This window comes from Mauremys mutica, chromosome 3 (genome assembly GCF_020497125.1).
Source record: "Mauremys mutica isolate MM-2020 ecotype Southern chromosome 3, ASM2049712v1, whole genome shotgun sequence".
Taxonomy (NCBI): Eukaryota; Metazoa; Chordata; order Testudines; family Geoemydidae; genus Mauremys; species Mauremys mutica.
Window position 1 is genome coordinate 169,077,990 of NC_059074.1, and position 26,236 is coordinate 169,104,225.

The 26,236-nt window shown below is 39.9% G+C and overlaps 1 protein-coding gene across 5 annotated transcripts in view; it reads left to right on the forward strand.

The window, feature by feature from the left end:
• The window catches only part of UBR2 (ubiquitin protein ligase E3 component n-recognin 2), a 113,464-nt gene that overhangs the window by 39,537 nt on the left and 47,691 nt on the right, over positions 1–26,236 (forward strand). For 4 of the 5 annotated variants that reach the window (XM_045010351.1, XM_045010353.1, XM_045010354.1 and 1 more), the window contains 12 exons: positions 1,536–1,624; positions 2,639–2,737; positions 5,533–5,696; positions 5,782–5,881; positions 7,007–7,135; positions 7,998–8,181; positions 9,935–9,996; positions 10,948–11,058; positions 16,406–16,471; positions 21,954–22,076; positions 23,358–23,421; positions 23,875–23,999. In XM_045010351.1, coding sequence (XP_044866286.1) covers positions 1,536–1,624; positions 2,639–2,737; positions 5,533–5,696; positions 5,782–5,881; positions 7,007–7,135; positions 7,998–8,181; positions 9,935–9,996; positions 10,948–11,058; positions 16,406–16,471; positions 21,954–22,076; positions 23,358–23,421; positions 23,875–23,999 — 1,316 coding nt within the window. Of the gene's footprint in view, positions 1–1,535; positions 1,625–2,467; positions 2,567–2,638; positions 2,738–5,532; positions 5,697–5,781; positions 5,882–7,006; positions 7,136–7,997; positions 8,182–9,934; positions 9,997–10,947; positions 11,059–16,405; positions 16,472–21,953; positions 22,077–23,357; positions 23,422–23,874; positions 24,000–26,236 lie in introns of all 5 variants that reach the window. The other variant, XM_045010352.1, reaches the window with a different exon arrangement.

Here is a 26,236-nt window from a genome sequence, read left to right on the forward strand (position 1 = left end):
GCAGCAGGGACAAGCTGAGGAGGAGCGGCCCATCCTCTGCAGCCGGGGAAGGGCCGCGCTACCGGCTCCTGTTGCTCTCCCGTGGTCAGCGGCCACCCCCCACCCTCCTGGGGGCGAGCCGGTAGCGTGGCCCTGCCCCGGCTGCAGAGGACGGGCTGCTCCTCGGTTTGCAGCGGCAGGGACAAGCCGAGGAGGAGTGGCCTGTCCTCTGCAGCCGGGGCACAGCCACGCTACCGGCTCCCGCCTGAGGGGTGGGGGGTAGCCGCTGCCCATGGGAGAGTGCCGCCCCATATATTTTGCCGTCCTAGGCATCTTGTTTAGCTGGTGCCTAGAGCTGCCCCTAGTCCTTGGTCAAGTGGCTTTACCCTTCTTTGCCTCAGTTTCCCCACCTGCAAAATGGAGATAATGACACTGACCCACCCCACAGAGGAAATGAGGCTGATGATAATGTGAACTAGGAACCTTTTAGATTGTGTCTGCAGCACTCACATGAGGGAGTTACAGTGAAGTGCTTTGTGCACTGTTCACATCCCTATGGTCCAAACTGCAGAGCAGTGTAGACAAGCCCTTCAACTAAATGAAGGATAATGTGATGCAGACTGTGTGAGGGACTCATTAGAGCAGGGGTTTAAGTACACTATAAAGTTTCTCCCATACTGCTTTCTTTCATCCTTCTGCTGACCTCCAAATGTCGAGGAAATGTATAACACTGTAAACTGATTCCCATTCTAATGGTTCCAGTAGGCAAATGGGAAGAGTTAGGGTTGCATGTAGCATGGGAAGAATGACCCTACTTGTACTTTTCCTGATTTTCTAATATTTGTATTTTGTGTGGTTCAGTATTTTCCTTGTCTTCAGAATTTTCTGTTTTTGGCTGCAAACTTCAGTGTTCCTGAAGCTTATGAGGCACTGATAATTGACCACCCCTTCCCTTTACCAGAGTTTTTTTGGTTATTGAAGAATCTCACATGTAAACAGGCGGTAGAATGAAAGTTCAGATTTCTATTGTAACTTTTGGAACTATTTGCCAATTTTCAGGGGGGAACAAATATCTATAATAATTCCACATTAAACAATTTAAAGTGTTTAATTATTGGTATTTGGTTTAAAACTGATCTATAAAGATTTTGTTTTTAAAAACTATTAACTTAATTAGTGGCAGAATGTATGTGGAGAAATAGTAAAAAATAACACACACATATATTTTATAACCTAAGAAGGAGCTAGTTCAGAACTATTATCTGACAAATCCTGAGTTCACTGTTTTTTGTATTTCCTTGCAACAGTTGACTCTGTCCTTAATGGTGCTGAAAAATGTAGGGAAGAAGAAATAACCCTACAGGAAAAGTACTTTTGGGGGGGACCTGAAGCTTTTCCTCTCCATTTTCTACCAACTGCCAAATGTTATCAAAGCACTCTTCCCTCTGGATTGGAGGGGAGAATTTCTTCTTTCTTTACGAGGCTACCATTACAGTTGCTTCTATAATAATATGACAGTCAATAATGGCAAAATAATATGTAACTTTTCTTAACAGGAGCTAGAAGCATGTACCATCAGTTATTCATGAGCAGTCTACTTATGGATTTGAAATACAAGAAACTTTTTGCTATCCGGTTCGCAAGAGTAAGTAACTTTCTTATGATGAATGGAAAACGCTTCAAAATATAGCCTAGAAAACAGTTTCAAGTAGAACATACAAAACCAATGATACCCAGTTAGGTAATATTGGTTGGGATTGTTTGTTTTTTGTTTTTTTGATAGGTGAAACTCTTTAAATGAGAACTTCTATTGATTTCCTTCTGTGTTCAGAAACTTAGTTATCATAGTACCTTACCACTCATCAAGAAAATAGGTCTTTTGGGTTCCCAATCTAATGCAGTTGTTAGATCTCTAACACAGAATCCATCACCTCTGATGTTGTATCCTTCCAAACCAACCATCTAGGGTCCCATTACTTAAGAACCAGTCATTAACCATTGTTGGTAGTGCTTCCCATAAGTGACCTCTGAAAGTCAACTACACTTAATATTATTTCTTGCAATAACTAATTTTTGAGATGCTTTTAATCAGCTTTCAGAGATTCTGCTCACTCTTGCCTCAAACAAATAATATTTTACTTACTAATTAAAAATAAGTTATTAGTCTTCATAGTGATAATTAGAATGGGTGAGTAGATTTTATGCATGTGCAATGCTGACAGACTGTTAGCAAAGGCAGTAGAGCAGACTTATAATCTCTTTGTCTCTGTGGTCTCAGTGCCACTAGATGGGACAGAACACCACACCCAGAATGTGTTTGGGTTACACATAGCTGGTTAATTGTCATCCCACTCTGCAAGGTTTCCTCTTAATGATGGCTCAGTACCACTGTCTATCATAGTGTTGAATACCCCCAGTGCAGACATTGAATTTAAAGCAAACATCAGGTCAGTGTGGATTAGAGGTGAATTTCCCCCTTGTTGTTTAGAATTACCGGCAGTTGCAGAGAGATTTTATGGAGGATGATCACGAGCGGGCAGTGTCGGTGACTGCTCTATCTGTCCAACTCTTCACTGTACCTACTCTGGTGAGTAGTGCTTGCCTTTTTAAAAAACTGATAGTTGGCACTCCTTGCCTTTTTTTGCCTCCTTCTTAATAGAACTATGAGCGATTGCAGAGTGATTATGTGAAAGATGACCACGACAGAGAGTTCTCAATTGCTGACCTCTCGGTACAGATATTCACAGTGCCTTCACTTGTAAGTACGAAAGACTAAAAAAAGAAACTCCTTTTTTTGTTAGGAGCTGCACTAAGATCTTGAGTTTATAGACTGCTAGATTTCTCTGAACGTTTGTAGTACTACTGTGCAAATCAATGTGCTGCTGGCTTTATGAAAACTGATTAGTAGTTTATAAATATAGGTACAGTTTACTAAGTGGAGTTGGACCTATGCTGCTAAATTTTGAATCTGTATCAGAACTTCCCACAGTACATGGATATATAGACCTATTCTTTTGTTTTGGACACATCTCTTAATTTTTTTCCATTAATGAATATATATATATATATATATATAAAGAGAGAGAGATTACCACTTAATAAAAACAGTAATTTTAACTTCTGACTATGCCAAATATGCATGCTAGGTGTTGTAGGGTGTGGTTACAGAGCACACTGCTCCATGGTGTGGCACTGCAGCTACCATACCTCAGTTCTCTTCTTGATTCTCCATTCTACCCATACGCAGATAGGAATGTTCACATAAGGTTCCCTGTCTTGGGGTCTGATTTATTAAACCCTCACAGAATAAATCTGCAGGTCACTTGGCCCTTCTAGGTTCAAATTCTTCTTTCCTTGGGGCTTCCAATTTATCCTTCCTTCAGGCTATCTTTCTCTCAGCTCCACAGTTCTCTCTATGCCTGAGGACATCAGAAAATCTCACTCCATCCTCTGGGCTTCTCTGGGAAGACCTGGGTTTAAACTTTCTTCTCTTAGGGCAGGGTCTCCAGCATCTTCGGTCTGTGATTGAATCCTGATAGGCTTCCCCAGCCCACCACCATCCTGGTTCTACCACAGGAGAACCTCTTTGCAGGTCTCTCCTGACTCTTAGTTCCCCTTGACTGTGAACTGAGAACACTCCTTTTTAACTTAAATGGACAGACCAACCTGTTACAATAAGTTTTCTATTAAAAATCAACTACTGCCTTTTGCAGAATTTTTAAAACTTTTTTTTCCTAACACAAACATGTCTGTCTGTATATCATAAATTATTTTTTAAAGTGAAGAATACTTAAAAAGAGAATCTCTGTTGAGTTCATCTACTATCTTCATGAAGACGTCTTTGGAAATTAAAGAAAATCTGACTTACATAGAATGTTTCTAAAAAGAATGCTGTTGAAAGTTTTCCAAGTGGAATCAACTTAAAGGTAGATCTAAATTTCTGAGACTGTATGGAAATCATGGCAGTTAGGTAGGTGCCTTAAGAACTGATTTCAGGATAACTGTTCTAAATTGTGATTTGTTTTTAACAGTTTGCTAGGTGCTGGAGGTGTCAGCTGGTAATTCTTACCTCTTGATTCAGGAAGTCAGGGTTCTCTTCCTAGCTCTGTCACTGACTTGCCCTGTGTGCTAGGGCATACCACTTAAACTCAGTTTGTTTTTCTGTAAGATGGTATCACCACCATTTGCGCTGGTATGGTGGGGCTTATCTAGGTAATGTTAGTAAAATACTTTAAAACATATAATTTTTATTTAAATTATTCAAAGCATGTTCCCAAAATAACATAAAACTTTTTTAAAAAAATATATTTTATCAGAGAGAGAGAGAAGCTTAAAAGGAAGTGTGAAAGAGGTGAGAGTTGTAGTCATAAGAATCGAGACAAAGAAAAAAAAATTTTTTTTTGAAGTATAAAGGTAATATTTTAAAAAATAAGATCAATTAGATTAGAGTCAAAAACCTCAGTCTCATTTCCAGGTTCTTTGCTAGCACGTTTCCCCAGCTAAGGCCATTATGTATTGGCTTGACTTAACTATTAATCCTATTAAAAATTGCTCTTGTACAACAGTCACTTGATTGTATATGCGATATAATCATGTACTTTCGTATGGCCTTGATCCAACAAGGTACTTAAGCATGTGCCTGACTTATAAGCACATGAATAATCGTTTTGGATTCCGCAGGATTGCTCATGTACTTAAAGTTAGACATATTTCTAATTACCTTGCTGAATTAGGGACCAATCTTTCAAGATGACCACACACTTAAATTAGACTGCATTTTTGGTTTAAGTTTTTATCACTTAGTGCTTTTTTTGTGTATAGTGTAGTAAATTATCAGGGCACTTAAAAACATGTTTAAACTGGTGAATTAAATTAAAGAATGGAAAGTCTTAAAAAAAAAAAGTAGTGGGCAAAGTTTTCAAAAGGGCCTCTGTGATGTAGGAGCCTAAGTTCCATTGAAAGTCCATGGCACTTAAACCCCTTAATCAATGACTAGGTGCTGAAAAGTTTACCCTAAACAACTGTGAAGAGGAAGCAGGAATATCTTTCTGGTCTTTTGTTTGTAGCCTCAGCATTCATAACCAAATAAATAAATAAATTTTTTTTGGCAATATCGCAGAAAATCTTTTGAGGTATTTATTTTCTTACTATAGTGACTAGAAGTCCCAATTCTGCACCAGGACCCCATTGTGCCTGGTGCTTACAAACCCAGAACAAAAAGATGACCCTTACCCCCATCACACCTTACAATCTAAGTACAAGACAAGAGGCAACAGGTGGATTCAGACAAATGGGAGAGGACAAAGAAATGTGACAGTATTGGTCAGCATGATAGGCAGGGGGTAAGCAGTAGATAGTTTTGCAGATGGATTTTTATTTTCTCCTATGAACACCATTTTAACGTAATGTTAAAATATAGAGGAACACCAGCAATATAAATGGTTTGGCTGAAAAGGCATAGATTTTACTGGTAAAATGCAATATTTATTTAGCCTCTTTCTCTTGTCAGTAATGTCTGCTGATTGCAACAAACTTTAATGTACTTTGGCATAGGCTCGAATGCTGATAACAGAAGAAAATCTTATGACCACGATCATCAAAACTTTTATGGACCACTTAAGGCACCGTGACATCCAGGGCAGGTTTCAGTTTGAACGATATACTGCCCTTCAAGCTTTCAAATTCAGGCGGGTTCAGAGCCTTATTTTGGATCTCAAGTAAGTATCTCAATACTAATCAAATTAATGAGTACTTCAAAAAATCATTAAAACTAACTTACAAATTTGTTTCTACTGTATTCAGGTTTGTGTTGATAAGCAAGCCAGCTGATTGGACAAATGACTTGAGGCAAAAGTTTTTAGAGGGGTTTGATGCCTTCTTAGAGTTACTAAAGTGTATGCAGGTATGTGAATCTGTGAATTTTTTTAAAAAGCACCATAAATTTTCTGTCTTAGTAAAATGAGTATTGTCAGATGTAGAACATATTTTGTTTTTCATTAGTAAAATTGTTACTTCATAGTACTTGTAATCCTCAGGAAATTAATATAATTTCCTTTATCTGTTGACTTCAGTGCAGTTTGGTTGAATTACACCGCTGTTAGAATCACAACAAATGTTCCTAAACTTTGTGTATGTAAAGGATCCGTTAACTTCATTTTGTGTATGTAGGGGGAGGGAGAAAAGAAGGGGGAGAATCAAAATAAGGGTGCCAGTTTATATATTTGATGCTATAACACAATGAGGCAGTGCACATTTAAATGTGTGAGCAAAGTCAGACTGCCCTGTCTTAACTAGCTTTTACTATAAGTGAGTGTGACAGATATTTGCTACTTGAGCATTACCAAGTGTACTCAGCTCTGTACAACATATTGGGAAACCAAGCCCTTGTCCCAGGGAACTTTATGAATATACACACACGATGGTATCCTCTACTGTAATGTTTTTTGATCCTTTAATACATTACATGTTATACTGACTCTAAGTATTTTGAGACTAATGATGCTTTTATAAGGACAAACTACTAGTAGGGCAAAAAGGCCTGACCAAACAACACTCACTCTTCAGTGCTCAGTGACTGGATAGTATGCTTCTCTCAGAAAACTTAAGCTTTTGTTCATCCTTTTAATAAATTCATTTTTGCTGAGGGCATTCCATCATAATCAGACCACACTTGAATGTCCTTTTGGATTTTAAATTATTCTGATCCACAAACTTAATAAAAAATCCCTAGAAACATCTTTAACAAACTGCATTTGGTATTTAGAGGTTTTTCCTTTTTAAGGTTTTGTCTCTTGATTAAAGACCTGTGTAGAGAGAATTCATGACTCTCAGTCTTCAATTCAAGATGCTTCCTAAATCAAAAATAGGATTAAATTTGTCTCTTTGTTTTCTCTCCAGATTTTTTCTATACTTTTGTGATATGAGCAGAAAGTTTAAACTGTATAAGTCATTACTCACTTAGTCTTATGTTAGCACCAGTAGGGGGTTTCAATAACAGTTAATCTGTATGATTCTTTGTGGTTTTTAGGGTATGGATCCAATAACTCGTCAAGTAGGACAACATATCGAAATGGAACCAGAATGGGAAGCAGCATTTACTTTACAGATGAAATTAACACATGTTATTTCAATGATGCAGGATTGGTGTGCTTTAGATGTAAGCTGTTTCTGCTTTTATATATGAAGGGAGATGTAGGTAGATGAATATCTAATTAACAGCAATAGAACAAACATACATACCTGCACAAATTTATTTTGTCCAGAAGCAGTATTTTTAATCTGTGATGGATTAAATCTATTTAAGGCTTGAATTAACAAAAAAACCGTGTATTTCTTGGAATGGCCATAAGAGATCACTGTGAACATTTTGGAGTTCAGCTAAGCATCCAAAAGTTTGTATTGACACAATACCTTAAGAATATCATTACTGGAGAAGAAAGAGGGGAATAATTTTGTAATAGAGGAGTTATCAGGTCCCATGCCCTCTTGATGCCATCCAGAGAGGAAAACAGATTGCTGAACTCTAACAGAATGATCTGCAATCCCTCTGATGACAATTCCCTCCTTAAATTGACCTGCTGAGTAGGACTTCATATGTGGTGAGGGCTCCTTTTAGAACATATGAGCCCAGAATAGTCAAATATTAAATTTGACTTTAAACTGTAAATATTCTTGAGAGCCCACCATAATCATGCACATTGTTAGCAGGCTCATAGTGACAAGTACACGTTAAACTCTGATACATACTACTATTTAATCGGACTTAGCTTGGTGATTTGTGTCCTCTTTAATGAGTGAACAGCACTTGGGAAAGAGAGGAACCACTGACCTTCTGTGCTAATAAGGAAATGTTTAATTTTAAAATAGTAAGATTATATTAAGAAAAGTAAAAGAAACTTTGCATTGAGAAAAAATAAACACAGAGCAAGTATTTTTACACTTCGTATCTTATAGACTGTACATCATTTGAAAGGGCTGTTTTCTTCATGATGTTTGTAAACCACAATCTTTTTTTGTAGGAAAAAGTACTTATTGAAGCTTATAAGAAATGCTTGACTGTGCTGATGCAGTGCCACAGTGGCTTTACTGATGGTGAACAGCCTATCGTTCTCAGTATATGTGGACATTCTGTTGAGACCATCAGATACTGTGTTTCTCAGGAAAAAGTTAGCATTCATCTCCCAGTTTCTCGTTTACTTGCAGGTAGGAATGAACCTGGTTTTAAAAATGTTTCAGAAAATTAAATAACACATGTATGCACATATGCATCTCGCATGCTCACAGATATAAGAGATTATATGCCATCTGAGGATAGCCAGAATACAATGTACTCTTGCCATCTCCCCCAGCCTGCCCCAAGATATCTCCATGCCAGGGGCTGTGGGAAGAGAGGTGTAGGGTATGGCTATGCTGGCTCTGTGCCTGATTGGAGACCCCTTTATGCCCTGGGTGTCCCCGACATGGGGTTTGCAGATGGTTTCTGCTCCTTTTGTGTCACCTCAATGGAACAAAGGGGAGTAGAACAGGGCAGAGGATCTGCCCCAAAGTATGGATTATGGTTCCATGTCATTTTTTAAATATGTTCAGCCCTCAGGCTGAAAAGATTGGACACCACTGTATTAGAGAAATGGCTGCAAAATATATCTCTGCATTACAACCAGCATTGTTTATCAGGAATTTACCTAGTGATTGCATTTTTTCCCTTACATTTTGGTTCAGTAATTGAGCAATTGTATTGGAAATATATGAAGGCTATCTCTACATTAGGAGCGTTTTACTGGTATAGGAATACTGGTATACTTAGTCTACTGGCAAGGTGCTCCTAGCATGAGCACAGCGATACTAGCAAAGCTGCACTTTGTACTGGTATAGTAAAACTGCCCCACTTGAACAAAACAGACTATACTGGTAAAAGCACAGTTTTGCCAATAGAACTGTCTAAATTAAGGGGTTGGACAGAGCTGTGCCATCAGGTCAGGAATTGACACATCTGACTGACATAGCTATGCTGGCAGAAGTCTGTAATGTTGACCTGGTCTTTGACTGAACTTTAGCTCAAATGGAATCAGTAAATAATTTAGTAGCAATAGTGACTGGCATGCTGACAATTAAATATTGGAAATTAAATGGACATTTAATATTGCAAGTTCAGCAGGTCAGGGTTGAATTATTTTGAATCTTCACAAGCAGCAGAAGTGTTGCAGTTAAGAAAAACTTTTCATGTTTAGTAGTTCTTAAAATTAAAGGCTGAAGACTGAAAGAAGGGAAATTGAGTTTCTCATTGGTAACTGGGTCTTAAAGGTAAAGGATGGTAACTGGGGGAATATTCCTCTTTTATGAGGAGAGCCGGTATTAATGAAACATGTACCCTTTGTTGCTGCATAGTATTTCCAGGACAACAGAAAGAGCTTTACTTCTTATACAGTGTATCTTTGTGTGTGCGCATGTGTGCTGTGTTCTATATACACTGCAAAGCTGATCATCTGCAAAATGGAGAGGGCGTGCCTTAGGAAAGGTCAGATACCATGGTGATCGCAGTATAAAAATCTGAAAAGAATAAAATCGTTTAAATGAGGTGATCTTTTGTACCTATTGAAATACTATATTAACTGAATTTCATCCATTATATTAGCTGCCAGTTATGGTCTGTTTGATTGAGAGAGGGGGATAACTTTAGTATTTTGGTTAAAACAGGATCTATACAATGGAAACAGACTTCATCCAGAGGTTAATCTTTGACATGCTCACACATAATGTCATAGGTGTCTTGATGAGATGTATGAAAATTTGATTGTGTGTACATTCTTCATAGGTTGGGGACTTTGGCTGGATGTACTGACGTGTCTTAAAACAGTGTGGAAAGTTTAAACTATGTAGATTGTTGCAAGAAATGTATTTTTTCAGGCTAATATGAAGAATGTATTAACGTATACTTTTATTTTGTATTTCCATATAGGTTTGCATGTGTTGCTAAGCAAAAGTGAAGTGGCATACAAATTTCCAGAGCTTTTACCGCTGGTATTGTGAAACTTAATTAATGTTTATAATACACTTTGGAGATGAAAAATGCCATATAAGTGTTTAGAATTTAAGGGTAACAAAAATAACTTCTTTGTTATATCCTTTATTTAGGAAGACAATCTGTTTCAAATATTGGTAGCTCTTTAAGAGTCAATCCACAATCAGTGTTTTATTAAACTGTTTAAAGATTTTAAAATTAAAATCTCATTTTGTTTCTCATACGCTATCTCCACTTCATGTTTGAAGCTGAGTTTTGGGACTGCTGCCAGAAGTTAACTTCTTCTATAGGCGGTGGCAGCTTTAGCATGTCCTGATCCAGTACTCTCCTACTCTCCACATGTCTCTTTTGGGGTATCTCATGCAATCATTTTAAATATAAATATGGACATTGCTTAAATTTTAAGTGTGGAGGAGGGGAAGGTAGGACGTTATAAGAAAAGGGCTAAATGGAAAGGACATATAGAAAAGAAAGGAGGAGGGGGCTGAATTGGCAGATGAGATGACACTGACTTGTAAAAGAAGAAATAGTTAACTTTTGAATGAATAAGGGATACACAGAGTAAGAGATCAAACAAAAGGAAGAGGAAGAAAATGATAGTTAAGAGGAAAAATGGTCATCTATGATTAACTTTCCAAAAGTATTAAATAGTATGATAGTACTCATGCATTTTTTTCACATTCAGAAGAAGCTTAAAGTATAAAAACAGCTAAGGGTTTTAAGAGTCGGCTATTTACCTTGGCCAGTACAATACCAAGCCAAGGTAAAATTTGGGATAAGTTTGCAGGAAAGGGTGATTAAAATGAGTTAATCTATTTAATGAATCACTTGCAATACATTTGTTTTGTGTTCCCTTTTTCTGTTCCTAAAAGTCTTCAATGGTTTTATGTCATCTTAAATTACATTTTTGGTAATTAAACTAAGGTTTTGCTATTTTATATTTTCTGTAGAGTGAACTTAGCCCACCTTTGTTAATAGAACACCCTCTACGATGTCTAGTTTTATGTGCCCAAGTGCATGCAGGGATGTGGAGAAGAAATGGGTTCTCTCTTGTTAATCAAGTAAGTGGTTTAATAGCTGTGATTTGATGTATATGTTTGTGCTAGTTTGTGGTAATGATCCTTGTGCCATAGTTGGACACGGCTAGAATGCCCCCTCTTTTTATTAAAAACAAAAGAAAAAAACCTCTAACTTTAAAAAGTCACTGAGGGGTATGTCTACAATGCAAAAAATAAAAATAAAAGACATGTAGCAGTGAGTCTCAGAGCCTCGGTCAGTTGACTCATGTGTGTGCTACAGCAGGGGTCCCCAACCTTTTCAGGACCAGGGACCGGTCATGCCTGCAGAGGGAGCGCTCGTCCCGCGGCTCGGGTAGACCTCCCGCAGGCGTGCCTGCGGGCGGTCCACCGGCTCCGGTTGAGCTGCCGCAGGAATGACTGCGGACGGGTCGCTGGTCGCGCGGCTCAGCTGGACCGCCCGCAGGCCTGCCTGCGGCAGCTCACCCGGAGCCGGTGGACCTCCCGCAGGCGTGCCTGCGGGCGGTCCAGCTGAGCCGCACGACCAGCGAACCGTCTGCAGTCATGCCGGCGGGAGGTCCACCGGAGCCCCGGGAGCAGCGGACCTCCCGCAGGCATGACTGCGGAGGGAGCGCTCGTCCCGCGGCTCGGGTAGACCTCCCGCAGGCACGGGTCGGTTCGCGGCCCGGTTTGTAAGAGGCCGCAGACCGGTACCGGGCCGCGGACCGGGGGTTGGGGACCCCTGTGCTACAGGGATAAAAAATATCTGTGTAGACATCTGGGCTTGGGCTGGAGCCTGGCCCCCTTGCTGGATTTAAGAGCCCAGATTCCAGCCAGAGCCCAAACAACCACACAGCTATATTTATCCCTGTAGAATGAGCCCCACAAGCCAGAGCCAGTTGACCTGGGCACTGAGACGCTCTGCCACAGATCTTGGTTTTGCAGTATAAATGAGAGTTTAGGAGCTTAAATCCAGCTGAAAGCTAAGTCATGTAGTAGGTGTGTTTGAAAATTTTAATTAGTCTTTTTAATTACTTACTCACATAATGTTTGTTTCCACAGGACCCCTGCCTCATTGAGTGAACAGGCCAGATAGTGCTGAATAAATGAGGCAGCTGCTAAAGATTTTTATTCTCAATTCAATTAATGGCCCCAGACTTATTTATTGCACACTATTCAAAGCCTGCAAGAAATACAGAATTAAGTATTTCCTTATTCTCTTTTCTAGGGTGCTCATTGCTGTAGTATTGGAGTGTCTCACAAATACTAATTTATTTGCATGCCTCCACTGTGAGATCAGAGAGCACTGTTATCCCCGTTTTACAGATGAGGAAACAGAGACAAAGAGGCTAGCCTGAGGCTGCACAGTAAGTGGCAGAACCAGGATTAGTACTCATGATCTCATAATTTCTAACCTTGTGCTCATTCCTTCAGATCACATTTTTGGAGGTGCTGAGCATGCACAGCTCCTATTGGCTTCAGTTGCAGGTGTGAGTTCTCTGTGTTTCCACAGATCAGGCCCCATGTGTCTCAAGTTGAGCACTCAGTAAACAAGGAATACACAGCTAGTGGCTACCTGCCAAAATGATTTTCTCAGCATAATATAGACTATGGTAGAAACAGGAAAAGAGCTCAGTTCTTGTTTGTGATGTTCACTTCACTTAAGCACAAAAAACAACCTTTCTCTCCCTTTAGTACTCTGCCACATTCACTACACACTTTCCAACTTCTGCAACAAATGAGGCAGGAATCCTACAGGCAGCCTCATTCACTACTCAATCCTAATTTATCCTTTGAACACCGTCCATCCTGTGCACTGAATAAGATGGGTTTTATGGAAAAAATTGTATGTGATCATATAATTAAATATGGTGGTGTAGTTCAGCCTCCTTGGGTACATGCATTAACATTGTGTGGTATAGGGTTGAAAGGTGTAGTTTTTAAATTGTTGAAGGCCAAGTAATTTAATTTAAAAAATGACTGACTAAAAATATTTATTTTAGCGAAACAGTGGTAGGCCAGCTCTTAATAATTGTTTCTCTTACTCTTGGGGGTGTGACTCTCATGGCTTAGTCATACAGGGATTCTTTTAGGTACCTTAGGGGACACCCTGATTAAGACCAAGCCGAATACTCACAATTATTAACCATGGCTATTTTATTATTAAAGAAGGGGTGGGAACACTGAACACAAATGACCAAACACAAATGAAAAACTGGTTACTTTTTTTTTACAATCTCTTTGTACATCTCTGTGTGGGGAGCTTTTAAAAGAGATTACACCTCTAGGAGTGCTTTTCTCCTGAAACAAAATCCTTTTACCTATCTATAAACATTCTTAGTTATCTAAGGACATACTATGGAATGGATTCGTAATAATATTGGTCTTGAATAATAAGTTGAGACTAATATTATTACAAATCCATTCCATTGTATGTCCTTAGATAACTAAAAATGTTTATAGAGAGACAAAATAATTTTGTTTCATGGTATATTGACCTGATGGCTATTAAATAAGTAACCAATTTGTTGTTGTTTGTTATTGTTGTTAAAGTAAGCAGTCTTAAGTACATCCTATGAAATTGAAAAAAATATTTAAATCAGTTACTTAGAAGAAGCCACTTAAGGAGCTGTCTTGAGACAGGCCAGTTAAGCAATATTAAGAATATTAAATCCAGTTAAATCCCCCTATTTCCCTGTTTACTGATGTTTAGCCCCTGTCTCCTCTCCAGGAGTATGCATACTAACAACTTGGTGATTAACAAGAGAAACTGTTTGTCCTTTATTACAGTAGTATTTCAATACCCAATACCCAAATATAATGTCTGAATTAACTTCCTCTCACCAATCCATGTTGAAGTTTTGGAAAGATTTTCCTTGGTTTGTTTCCTCTTGTTTTCTCTTTTTCTTATCTGCCTGTGGCAGCTTGCTTGTAGAGATGGAAAGCATGAGTTGTGATGTGCTTGCTGTCTAAAAAGAGTTAGCTGGAAGTGCATGGGTGGTGTGCCCACTTAAGATCTTTTATATCCTTTCTCCTATTTTCATGATATAGGAAAACCCACCTCTTTCAGGCATGTTTAGATTCAAGTTCAGTGCTGTCACTCTTGTCACTGGCTCCATGCCTTTGTGGATGGTCCTCGTCCTTATGAATATGTAGTTTGTTAATGAACATGCAACATTTCTTTAATTGCATTTGTTTTTCTTGTGGCAGGAAAGCATCAGACAACTTTCAAAGCTAGTTGTTACTTTTTTTTTTCCTTTTATTTTTATTCAGTCCATTTTCTGAGAGATTATTTGACTTTTATTAGAATTTGACAGGAAATGAAATTCTGTTTTCAAAAACTCCCAAACACTCGGGTTCTTTTGTATAGGAAATTTTCAGTTCTCAAAACAATCTTTTAAAATTAAGTAAAAATCTTAAAAATCTGTAGCTTAAATTGTTTCTTCTGTATGACAATTTTTGGATTAATAATTTTTTTTCTCATCTTCCTGAGTGGGTTGAGTTGTTTGAACCTAATGCCATTAACTAACTAATTTCCAGCTGTATACATATTCTGTACTTAAATTACTTCTTATATTAGTAACCAGTTATAGCATCAAATTACCTTGCTATATTTGTATATAAAACAAAGTTACTATTTATATAATAATATCAGGCAGTTCTGTGAATGCTGTAATTTAGATACCAAATATCCATTTCAAAATAAGTTTATGCCATCTTAAGCATTTGAACACGTAAAATACTTCCAACCATACATGTTTTTCTTAGAGGCTTATCCGAATGAAGTTTTTAGAGTAATTATAAAATTAATTTCAACTAGAATATTTCTAGAATTCTGTGTGTGGCTTTAACTGAAGTTTTCTTTGCAAAGAGCAGGCTAATAGACCTGCTTGTATGCCTTTGTTTATTGCTCGGATAACTCATCCTACTAATTAACAGTTCCTACTACTGATAATACACCTTAACGCACCCTCTACTTAAAACATAAATGTTCTGGATTGGCTGCCTTCTTGAGGTATGCTTGTCCTTGGGAGACAGAAGCAGAAACTTTCTGAAATTCCTTTGATTAACTTTAGCTATACAAGGTAGAGGAGAGAGTACCTTTTATTGGACCAACTTCTGCAACATCTGTTTTACCAACAGAACTTTAACATTTTTGTAACATAAGTTGCTAGATATACCTATTATATTTCCAAGCATCCTGGCTATAACAGTATTGTAGCTATCTCTCATTCAGAGAAGGTGCAAACAAGTTTGTAGTGACTTAAAATAGTAAGTTATAATTTTATTAATGTAGTTTTTGCATCAGTATTGAGGTCTCTTCTCTACAATGGGCAGCCTAAATTCCGGCTGTTCCTAACTTTGTGCTTGATTTTGCAATGTTCTTTTAGCATATGGCTTTTGGTATGTTTTTTTTTTTTAAGGAAAAAAGGTAAAAGCAAATTCTGTTATGTGCAACTATAACAACTGGCCCACTGTGCATCATCACTAGGGTTTGAACCCTGAATCTTCAGCATTGCAGCACAGCTTGAGCTAGTTAGCTGGAGGAGAAGGCTGTTTTCCTGAAGATGTGGAGTTGAAATGGACATCTGGGTGGGAAGGGGGTTCAGGGAGAGCCTCATCCAGATCTCCTCCCCCTTCCCCACCCTCTCTCTTCACCTGGAGTTGGGGGAGCTCCTTCCACATCTGGTGTCCCTAGAGAGAGGGGGACACTGGAGCCATGTCATGAGTTCTGGGGTTTGGCGGGGGGGGGGGGGGGGGAGAGGGAACCTGCTAAGTCTGTGTCTCTGCCCCACCCTCCCAAAAGTTCCTGGAGAGTCTGTCCGTTCCTTGGGTTTCCTGTACAGTGTGTTTGGTGCTGCTGCTTTGGGCGCATTGTGAGGCAGTCTTAAATTAAAATATTCATGTCAAGTTGTATGGGCATGCTGTTAAAATGTTGTTGGCAATGCAGTCAGTAGGAGGGAAATGGCAGTTCTCAAAAGTGTCTGTCAGCCAACCTGAGCTGAAGGTCATGGGAGAAAGAAAAGATGCTTTTTGGCTACAGGACTTTCTCACTGGTGAATTTCAAACAATGGCAAACAAATGGGGGTGTTAAAATTTTTCAGAAGAGATCAAGAGTCTTTCCTAATGAAAAAAATTAGGCAACCTAGATATATGGGTTGTTCCAGTTCCATCTTTAACTATCTTTAGGTATATCACCTCACAGTGGATCAAAGGTACATAGGTATCCAATGTGCATTTGATTTTTCAGGCATTCCTGTAATTCATTGGTTAATTCATCCTTTTTTCTCTAATCCTCTATCATGAGACAGAAAGTTAGTTTCTCCATTGAGTAAAGAAAGCATTTTCAGAGCAGGAGGAGAATTTATTAATAAAATATGTTATTTTTCAGATCTATTACTATCATAATGTGAAATGCAGAAGGGAGATGTTTGACAAAGACATAATAATGCTTCAGGTAATCACTTCTTTGTGTTTGTTATGTATATATATTAAATTGATAGAGAAACCTTCATATTCTATGTTTTGAATTTCTGGCTTCACATTTTTTTATAGGGGTTTCAATTCTCCCCTCTTGTGTTAAAATGTCTTTTTTCAAGGGAGGAACATATTTAGGGGGAACTGTGAAACTGCCTATTCTGTAGAGCTGTCAGATGAACTAAGTAAACAAACTGAAAAACTGGAGAGAAAACATTTCAATCTGGCTTCTTTCAATTATCAGTGTTACCAACTCTTGCAATTTTCATGAGTCTCATAATATCTGGTATTTTTTCTTAAACCCTGATCCTGGTCTTTTAAATCTCAGCTTCGTTTAAAAAACCCCCAAAAACTAACGCTCATGATTAAAGAGAGACGCTTGAATAATAAAAGCTCAGAAACCAGAAAGCAACTGAAAGACCCCAAATTTATTTATAAAATCTCATTTTTAAGACAATTCCTTGATTTTTTTGGCTCTGACTCATCATTTTAAAATGTTTGGAATTGGCAACTCTGTTATCATAATTGTTGTTACTTGTAAGTATAGAAAGTACAAAATGTTCAGACATGGCTTGCAAGATGGTATCTCCTTAATATATTTTAATCATAGAGATGCATATACATACTTAAATCAATTCTGTAAGTAAAATTTTATTTGGAAGTCTCGGATTTTGATTTTGTCCTCTATCACCACGGTAAACACAACAGGCCTGACCCTACAAGGTATTGAGCTGCTTATCACTTCAGAAGATAAGGCCCTAATTTTTCATCTAGATTAATATTAAGATGAATATTCAAGAGCAGCTCTATTTTTGATCCCCACTTCAGGTTAGAGGGAAGTATTAGGGCCTGTATTTGCCCAATGTTAATCTAATTTAAAATATTCTCTTTGCAAGAATTTAAGAGGGTTTAGGGTCCCCAAAAATCCCTGATCCCAAGCTCTGCCCTTAAAGCTGCCTTCTGGCAGCAGTAGAGCCGGGGTCCCTGTTGTTAGTGAAAGGTGTGTGGCACTGGCTGGCACCCCTGAATTGATAGAGCCAAGCTCGATAAGTATCAATGGACACCTCCCATCCCATCCCAAGGTATTTAGGCAAGGTGGGGAACAAACATCCATACCAGAGGTAGGGCAAATAGATCAGAGATGCCCCTCTACTCTTTAATGCCCCAGCCTCTCTGCGAATTGGGAAACAATCTTCCTCTTTCTCCTCGTCCCCCACAAGTCCCCTGAATGGGGAGGAGGACTGAGGTGGGGGGTTGTGTTGGGGATAACACAGCCTGTTGTTCCTCTGTCCTTTGTGTTGCATTAAAGGGAGCTATGAGAGCAAGGAGAAGCCAGTGTGGCTCTTCTTGTGCCAGGGCTGTTGGAGCTCAGGTGGCTGGTTTGGTCTTGGCTCTCCCTGCTCTTCTTTCTCCCTATGTATTGATGCAGATATGGAAACCATAGCCATAGTATGTTAAATGCACAGGCCGAAACGTATTTAAAACTACTACCGAATTGGGTAACTACTCCAAAATACCCAGCGGGGTGGTTGCAGTGCAGACCTCAATTAGTACCAGTGATCCCAGGTACTGCAGACCTGAGGGCAGGCTTTGTATGCTGTCAGGCCTGCCCAGAGACTCTGACTGGGGGGCAGAGCTTGGGAGTCCTGCCTTTCTGTCACTCTCTCTGCCACGGATAGGAGAGATGAGTGGAGCCACATGCTGTATGACAAACTGGGGCATACTACCTCACCAGGCTATACAATGCCCATGACCGATGCCCAGGCGACCCACAGAATTATGGGGACCTCAGATTAAACACTTTCTAAACCATCTCCATGGAGCCTGTCCAAGTTGTGATTATTGTAATTCTAAACCCTAAAATAGGCTTCCAAGATGCTGACTGGAAGGTGATAACCCGCGCAGCAGTTTGCCACTTTTGCCATATGGTAAAAATCCCTTCCGTATCCCAAAACTGGTGATCAGCCCCTGGCATTGAAGGAGATCCATCATACTAGTTTAATGGTGGGAAAGTTGGGGCTGACAGTCAGCCTGAAATGGCTGCTCACCTGTGCAGCAGACTGTAGTGACTTCTCTTCTGCTCCAGCTCCAGCTGGAGTGAATCACCAGTTCCCATTAAACCTCCACCACTCAATGCAGCAATGGCATGAGGGACAGGCTCTGATGCCTGGATGCAGCATTCAGTACCCTTCACTCCTCCCTGCAGCACAAGGAAGAGGGGGAAGGTGAAAGAGAAGCATAAACCCCACAAGCGTGCTGAAGACAAATGAGGGGGGAAGCAGAGGGAATATGTAGAGCACTGCCCCAACTTCTTCTGGTAGAGATTTCAATTCTTTCCGACTCTTGCTGTTCCCATCTCTATTAAAGCCATACCCTCGCACAGATCCAGAGGGCAAGTGTGCCTCCAATCTTTATAATCTTTGTGGGAGTGTTCCCCTTCTGTGCTAAACTACTCCAAGACTGGTCCCTTTCTGGCTCCAGCACAGCTGTTTCTTGATGTGGCTCCTTCAGCAAGCCCAAAAGGACAGAAGCTGGGAATGATGATTACCTGTTCTGTTCATTCCCTCTGGGGCACCTGGCACTGTTGGAAGACAAGCACTGGGCTAGATGGACCTTTGATCTGACCAGTAGGGCCATTCTTGAGTTCTTATGGAGTCTTTACCCTTTTGGGAGCTATGTGACTTGCAGATGTTTGCAGTGACACAGGGCTGTCTTTTCAAAACAAGACAGCTTTTATTAGTCAATTGGAATACAGTTTTTTTGGGGCCTTAGGTTGGGATGGAAAACAAAGCTAACCTGTGTTTATGTTGGCAGCACTACCTGCCTCTTTGGTCCCCAATATCCAGGATTTCATCTCTTCTCCTATACTGAGCTGCAAAGTTCTCATCACGGTGTGCTCCGCCGTCCAGTCATTCGGTTTTGCGTTCCCGTCACTAGAAGTTAATGCTCTTTTGTTGATCTTTGATTATATCTTCAATTTAAATCCATTTACATGTTGACAGTTCTTGATCACATAGGCTGTCTGAATTGAAATGAATGAATGATCAATGCCCAGCTCTTATTACCTTGTCCCAGAGAAGGGTTTAACCCCATCAGTCCTAGTAGGTCACAATACAAAAGTGAGTGGGGAAATGGAGTCGGGCATATTTTTTATAAAAATGTAGAAATGTTACGCATTCTCCACCTCTCACCCCCTCCCTTCAAGAAGAAACTGAGGGGGATCACTTGTCCAGTGGTCTAGAGATGCTTGTGCTGTTGTGAACCTCCTTTCAGGACAGTGTCTGCTGTTACATTTGTGCTCCTCTTAAAATGAGTTATTTCCATGTCATAATCTTGGCAGTGTAGACTCCATTTTAACAACTTGGTGTTAAAAACTTCTCATTTGATATAGCTCAGCCAGGGGTGGTGGTTTCTGATTAGTCACTAGCATGATAGTATTTTTAAAAGGGGCTTTTCAATGACCTAAATCTTTCTATTTTTACACTAAAAGCCAAGAGAAGATTTGTTAGTTTGTCATAGGTAAAGCCAGATAGCTAGCATGAATTATGAACAGTTCAAGAAAGATGGGTTTCTGAGCTTGTGTACCTGTTAAAGTTTGTTTGCTGCTGATCAGTAAAAATTGGAGCTGATGGCTATGCTGCACTCATGTCCTGAGGCACGATGAAGCAGCTGTTCCGAATGGGGGACCAGAAAAAGTCCCCTTTTCTCTTAAAGGTAGCCAAGCAATGTGAACAGTTGTAATATTAGGGAGCTTTGAGTTATCCCCAGTCCTTTTCAATGAACATCAGCAGGGGGATATAGCATATTCCTGGGTTGAAGACAAGAGTTCTCAGGGGTCCTAACACAACCACTCACCCACAGATTATTTTATTTTTTTAAATAGGTCCAGGTTATTCAAATAGATAAGGTTAGGCAATTATGGATCCTGGTCCTCATTTTTTCTTAGTGTAGATTGGCAGGAAAAGGAGTGTGACCACATTTTAGACCAGTATTCCTTTTTTATATTATTTTCTTATCAGGAAAGCTTGGAAAGTGTACATTTACCAAGTTTTTTGCAGAGGAATTATTTTTAAATAAGTACAAACTTCATTTATATATGCATATTAAATGATCCACAGTACTTCTTAGTTTCACAAGTTAGGATAGCAGAAACAAAAATATAGTGGGTGGGGGCCAGGCGGTTTGGGGAGTCAGGGGATGGGTCAGGGGACCAGGGCCTGGGAGTTGGATAAAGAGTGGGGGACTCGGGGGGGCAGCCTAAGAACTGAAAATAAACTTGTATAAATTTTATTTATAACACATTTGTGAAAGATCTTAGGTTGTAACTTTTTTGGGGAAGGGACCATGTCTCTGTTTTTAAAGCACCTAGTCCAGGGGTGGGCAAACTTTTTGGCCCGAGGGCCACATTGGGGTTGCAAAACTGTATGGAGGCCTGGGTAGGGAAGGCTGTGCCTCCCCAAACAGCCTGGCCCTCATCCTCCCCCTCCCTCTTCCTGCCCCCTGACTGCCCCCCTCAGAACTGCTGATCCAACCCCCCTGCTCCTTGTCCCCTGACTGCCCCCTCCTGGGACCCAGCCCCCTATCTACTCCCCTCTGCTCCCTGTCCCCTGGCTGCCCCAACCCCTATCCATATCTCCACCCCAGACAGGCCCCCCGGGACTCCCTCACCTACACCCCCTGTTCCTTGTCTCCTGATCCCTATCCACCCCCCCGCCCCCTGACAGACCACTCCCTCGCTTATCCACCCCCCCATTCCTTGTCTTCTGATCCCTATCCACACACACACCCCGAACCTCCACCCCATCCAACCACCCCCTGCTCCCTGTCCCCCGACTGCCCCCTGGAACCATCCACCCTTTATCCAACTCCCTGGTCCCCTTACCATGCTGCTCAGAGCAGCATGTCTGGCAGCCGCGCCGCACAGATGGAGCTTGACACGCTGCTGCTCTGCTTGGCAAGAATGCTCCGCTCCGCCGCCTAGAGCGCTGCCCGTGCAGTGGCGTGGCTGCAGGGGAGGGGGGACAGAAGGGGAGGGGCCAGGGGCTCAAAGGCCAGGCAGGACGGTCCCGTGGGCCGGATGTGGCCCGTGGGCCGTAGTCTGCCCATCTCTGACATAGTCCTATAGGGTCCGGTCCATGATTAGGGCCTCTTGAAATTGTTAATTCCAATAATCTTGCATTTCAACTGTTTTGATAAAAACAAAAAGGAAAACAGCCCTGGTCTTGAAAGAGACTGTTCAGGTAAACCTGTGCACCTCTGCGGCATCACTTGCAGGATTGGTGCCTATATAAGTATTTTAAGTAATTAAATTTGTATGGGGAAAAATAAATTCCATAAGGAATATACTGTGTACAAATATAGTACTTTGTACATAATATCCATCCACCCCATAACTCCACCTATTCACTTTTTACATGTGTAATAAACTTTTTCTATTTTTCCTTTGAATCTTTTTCAAATAGACAGGTGTGTCCATGATGGATCCAAACCATTTCCTGATGATAATGCTGAGTCGCTTTGAACTTTATCAGATATTTAGCACTCCAGACTACGGCAAAAGATTTAATACTGAAAATACCAATAAGGTACTCTTATATTTTTGTCATAAATTTTTTTTAATGGGGAAAAAACTGCAATTTTTTTTTTTTTTTGAAAACTCTTAGATGACTACAAAATAAACTACAATTTAGTACTTCAAGGTTTTGTCTACACTGGCACTTTTGTCGTTAAGGCGTTTGTTGCTCAGGGGTGTGAAAAAACACCCCCCTGAATGACACAGGTTTTAATGATGAAAAGCACTGATGTTGACGGCGCTTCTTTGGGGGGAGCCCTGTCCTTGGCGATGAAGCTACCGCCCCTCGTTGGAGGTGATTTTATTTTGTCACCAAGAGAACTCTCTCCTGGTAATAAAGCTGTGCTGTTGTAAGGTGGAAAGTTTAGAAATAGCCTTAGAATGACAAAGTAACTGCATTGAAAGGAGTGTGGAAATTTTGATTCCTGGGACATGTAGAAGAGAAATTATTACATGTGGTACTAAAGCAGAACAGTTTCCCTTATAAGGATCTTTTGGGTGGTTTTAAAATATAGATTTAAAATGTCATACTAAGGTTGTTGTCTCACACTCTGGCTCATCAGGTTGTGAATGTTCTGCAAAGACATTACACTGGACCCTTGGTGAGGAGACAGTTTCTCATGTCATTCAACAGCAGTCTGGTTAGAGAAAAGTGATGATGTTGGATTCCAGAGGGAGAATCTGGCAGAAACCGTGGTTATTACTCAAAATAATACCATATCTGACATGGGTTAACACAAATGAACTCGGGGAAACAAGAGAGGCTGTTTTGAAAGTGCTAAACTTTGTAAATTGTTAGGATGCATTTAATTAGAAAATCCATTAAATAAGCACCTACAAAGTTGATATGCACAAACTTTTACCTAGTTTCTAAAAAACAAAACAGACAGAACCAGTCCTCCATACAGATGTTCAAATTGTTGAAGAATCTTCAACAAAAACAAAATTCTCAGTTTGCATGTGGTGAAGAACTTGCATGTTGTGATGTTCCTTGCCTCATAAACTTGCATCTGAGTATTGAAAACTTGCTATGGGTGCATTTTTGTGTAAATAAACTGGAATTTTAAGGTAACACCACAAATTAATAATGGATCATACATTTAACATTTAAGAGGAGTGTAAAGAATTATTACTGCATCTCCATAAATGGTTAGCATTGATAGGTTTAAGGGTGAGCATGGGCAACAGACCTTAGGTGGCAATTTGAAATCCTATTTCCAAAAAAATTTTTAAAATGTTTTACTTGTTAACTGAAAAATGTTTATTCATTCTTTCTCCATTTATTTTCATTCAGGATGTAGTTCAGCAGAATAATACTCTTATAGAAGAAATGCTATATTTAATTATAATGATTGTTGGTAAGTTAAGATATATTTAATCAATTCATTTCAAGTTGGATCATCTTGGTGTCATTTTACATTGCCGTGTGGACCACTTGAGGGTTGTTTTTTTTTCTGTTCTCTCATTTCTTGCATCTCATGATCCTTTCCTAGGAGGAAGGAAAGGCCTTTCTTGGTTCAGCAGTGGCCCCTCTAACCTAAGAGTCACATTTACCAGTCCCCAAGAGTGTTCACTCCAGTCATTCTTCTCTAGACGAGTACTCATAAAGATACAGAGCCTCAAGGCTAGGTTGGCTTAATTTGTGGTTTGGGAAAAGTGTTGGGTGAGCCAGAGTCCATGAGACCCCCTTTCCCTCAGGCTATGGGGAGAAAGAGAATAAGAATATTTATTTTAAACTAGTCTTTCAGTGATTAATTATGAATTTATGTTCATTATTGTGTTCATAATGTTAATTGTTTTTATTTTTACAGGAGAGAGATTTAGTCCTGGAGTAGGACAGGTAAATGCTACAGATGAAATCAAGCGAGAAATTATCCATCAGTTGAGCATCAGACCCATGGCCCACAGTGAATTAGTAAAAGCATTACCAGAAGATGTAAGTAATTTGAAAAAAATATGTACAAAGTAACCTGTATCTAAACCTTATGTGTCTGAATCTTCTGAAACAGGCTTGTGTCCCATACCTTAAGCTGGGAACATGTTCCTCTGTAAGATAAGGGTATGGGCAAGTTCAGATAAATGCTACTCAAACAGTTGGTGGAGGGTTGTGTGGGGGAAGAAGGAAATTCTATAGAAGAGGAAGGAGTGGAGCATTAGGAACTCCTTAGCCATCTGCCTTCATGCTGTCAATAATTGGGAGACCTGGTGACATGCCTTTGGTGACTATCTGAGTACCTTTCCCAGACCTGAAGAAGAGATGTGTGTGGCTTCAAAGCTTGTCTCTATCACCAGCAGAAGTTGGTCCAACAAAAGATATTACTTCACCCACTTTGTCTCTTGGAATGTATAGTCAGTAGAGGATCCCAACTGCAGGTTTAAAACCTACTGAATAGCTCTTGCAACAATATAAACGTTCAATTACAGTAACTCCTCACTTAACGTTATGTTCCTGAAAAATGCGACTTTAAGCGAAACGATGTTAAGCGAATCCAATTTCCCCATAAGAATTAATGTAAATGAGGGGGTTAGGTTCCAGGGAAATTTTTTTCACCAGGCAAAAGACCGCCCGCCCCCCCGCCCCCCGCGCACACAAAATAAGTTTTAAACAAACAATTTAATACTGGTACACAGTGATGATGATTGTGAAGCTTGGTTGAGGTGGAGGAGTCAGAGGGTGGGATATTTCCCTTACTGCTAAATGATGAACTAGGAGTTGGCTGATCCCTCAAGGGTTAACTCTCTCACTCGGCATATCTCCCTCCATTCCAGCTGCCTTGCAATTTCCCTTAATTACACTGCCTTGTTAATTAGATCAGCTTGCTGAGACCAGAGCTGCTGCAAGCTCCCTCCATCCTGAGCCCTGCTCTATGGAAGACGGGGTGAGCAGGGTGCAGGAGCAGGGAGGAAAGGGACACCCTGACGTTAGCCCCTCTTTTCCTTCCCTCCCCCCGGCACAGCAAGCAGGAGTCTCGGGGAGCAGCTCCAAGGCAGAGGGCAGGAGCAGCACATGGCAGTGTGGGGAGGGACACAGCTGAACTGCAGGCAGCTGCTGCACAGGGATCTTAGGGGAGCTGATGGGGGCTGCCGGTCCACCCTGGTTCCAAGCCTCCACCAGCTAGCTGCAAGGGGTTGCTCTTCCTGCAAGCAGTAGACAAAGCAGGTGACTGCCAAGACGTTAGAAGGGAGCATTACACAACTTTAAACGAGCATGTTCCCTAATTGATCAGCAATGTAACAATGAAACAACGTTAACTGGGATGACTTTAAGTGAGGAGTTACTCTAGCTTATGGTGTATTCAGGGATGCTGAAGTTCTTGGCTAATTGAGACTGTATGGTATTAAAAAATATAGCATATTGTAAAATGTAACACTGAACTTGGATGAGAAGAAACACTGATTATTGTAAATCTTTGATAAATACTTATAAGAAAGCAAAAATAATTTTTCTAATGTTTTTAAAATGTGTCTTTAAAAAAATTTAAACTGAAAACTCTGGAAGAATTGTGACTTACTTTCAAGTTGTGTAATTATTTTTTTAATCAACGAAAATTTAACTTTTATGAAGATGATTCCAATCTCTGTGAATCACTTTAGAAACAAAAGTAGATTAAAATCTGGAATTTAAAATGAGTTACATCTGTGATTCTTGAATAGTTAAATAAGGTACTATTTAATGATCTAGAGAGAATGTATGAAAATGTCTGGTTTTGGTTTTTGTAACACATCTTAAAGGGAGGATGCTTGCATGCAACTTGAAATCTAATCAATTTTTAAAAATGCTTTAAGTACTTCACTAACCATGAGTCCTCCTGCCGGGTGTTGTGGGTGGGTTGGTTGGTTTGTTTTGGTGGGGGAGTTTGAAAGGGGGATTGCAAGCACGTTGTCCTATTTCTTTTACTTTGCTCACTTGTTGCTGTATCAAAGGCTCTCAGAAACAGAGGAAACTGACTATACATAAGATGCTGACAAATGCATAAAATAACTAAAGAAAACAGTTCTGTTTTTTAATCTTTCAGTTCCAGTAATTTTTAGGTGTAACTTGTACAATAGTAGCTTTAAAAAAAATTGTACTGAAGTGACTCTAAATTGGCACGGTCTCTTTTAAGATAAAACTGTAAAAACTGTTGAATGTGTTTTAAAGACTGCTAAAAAAGACATATTAAAAGTGCCTGA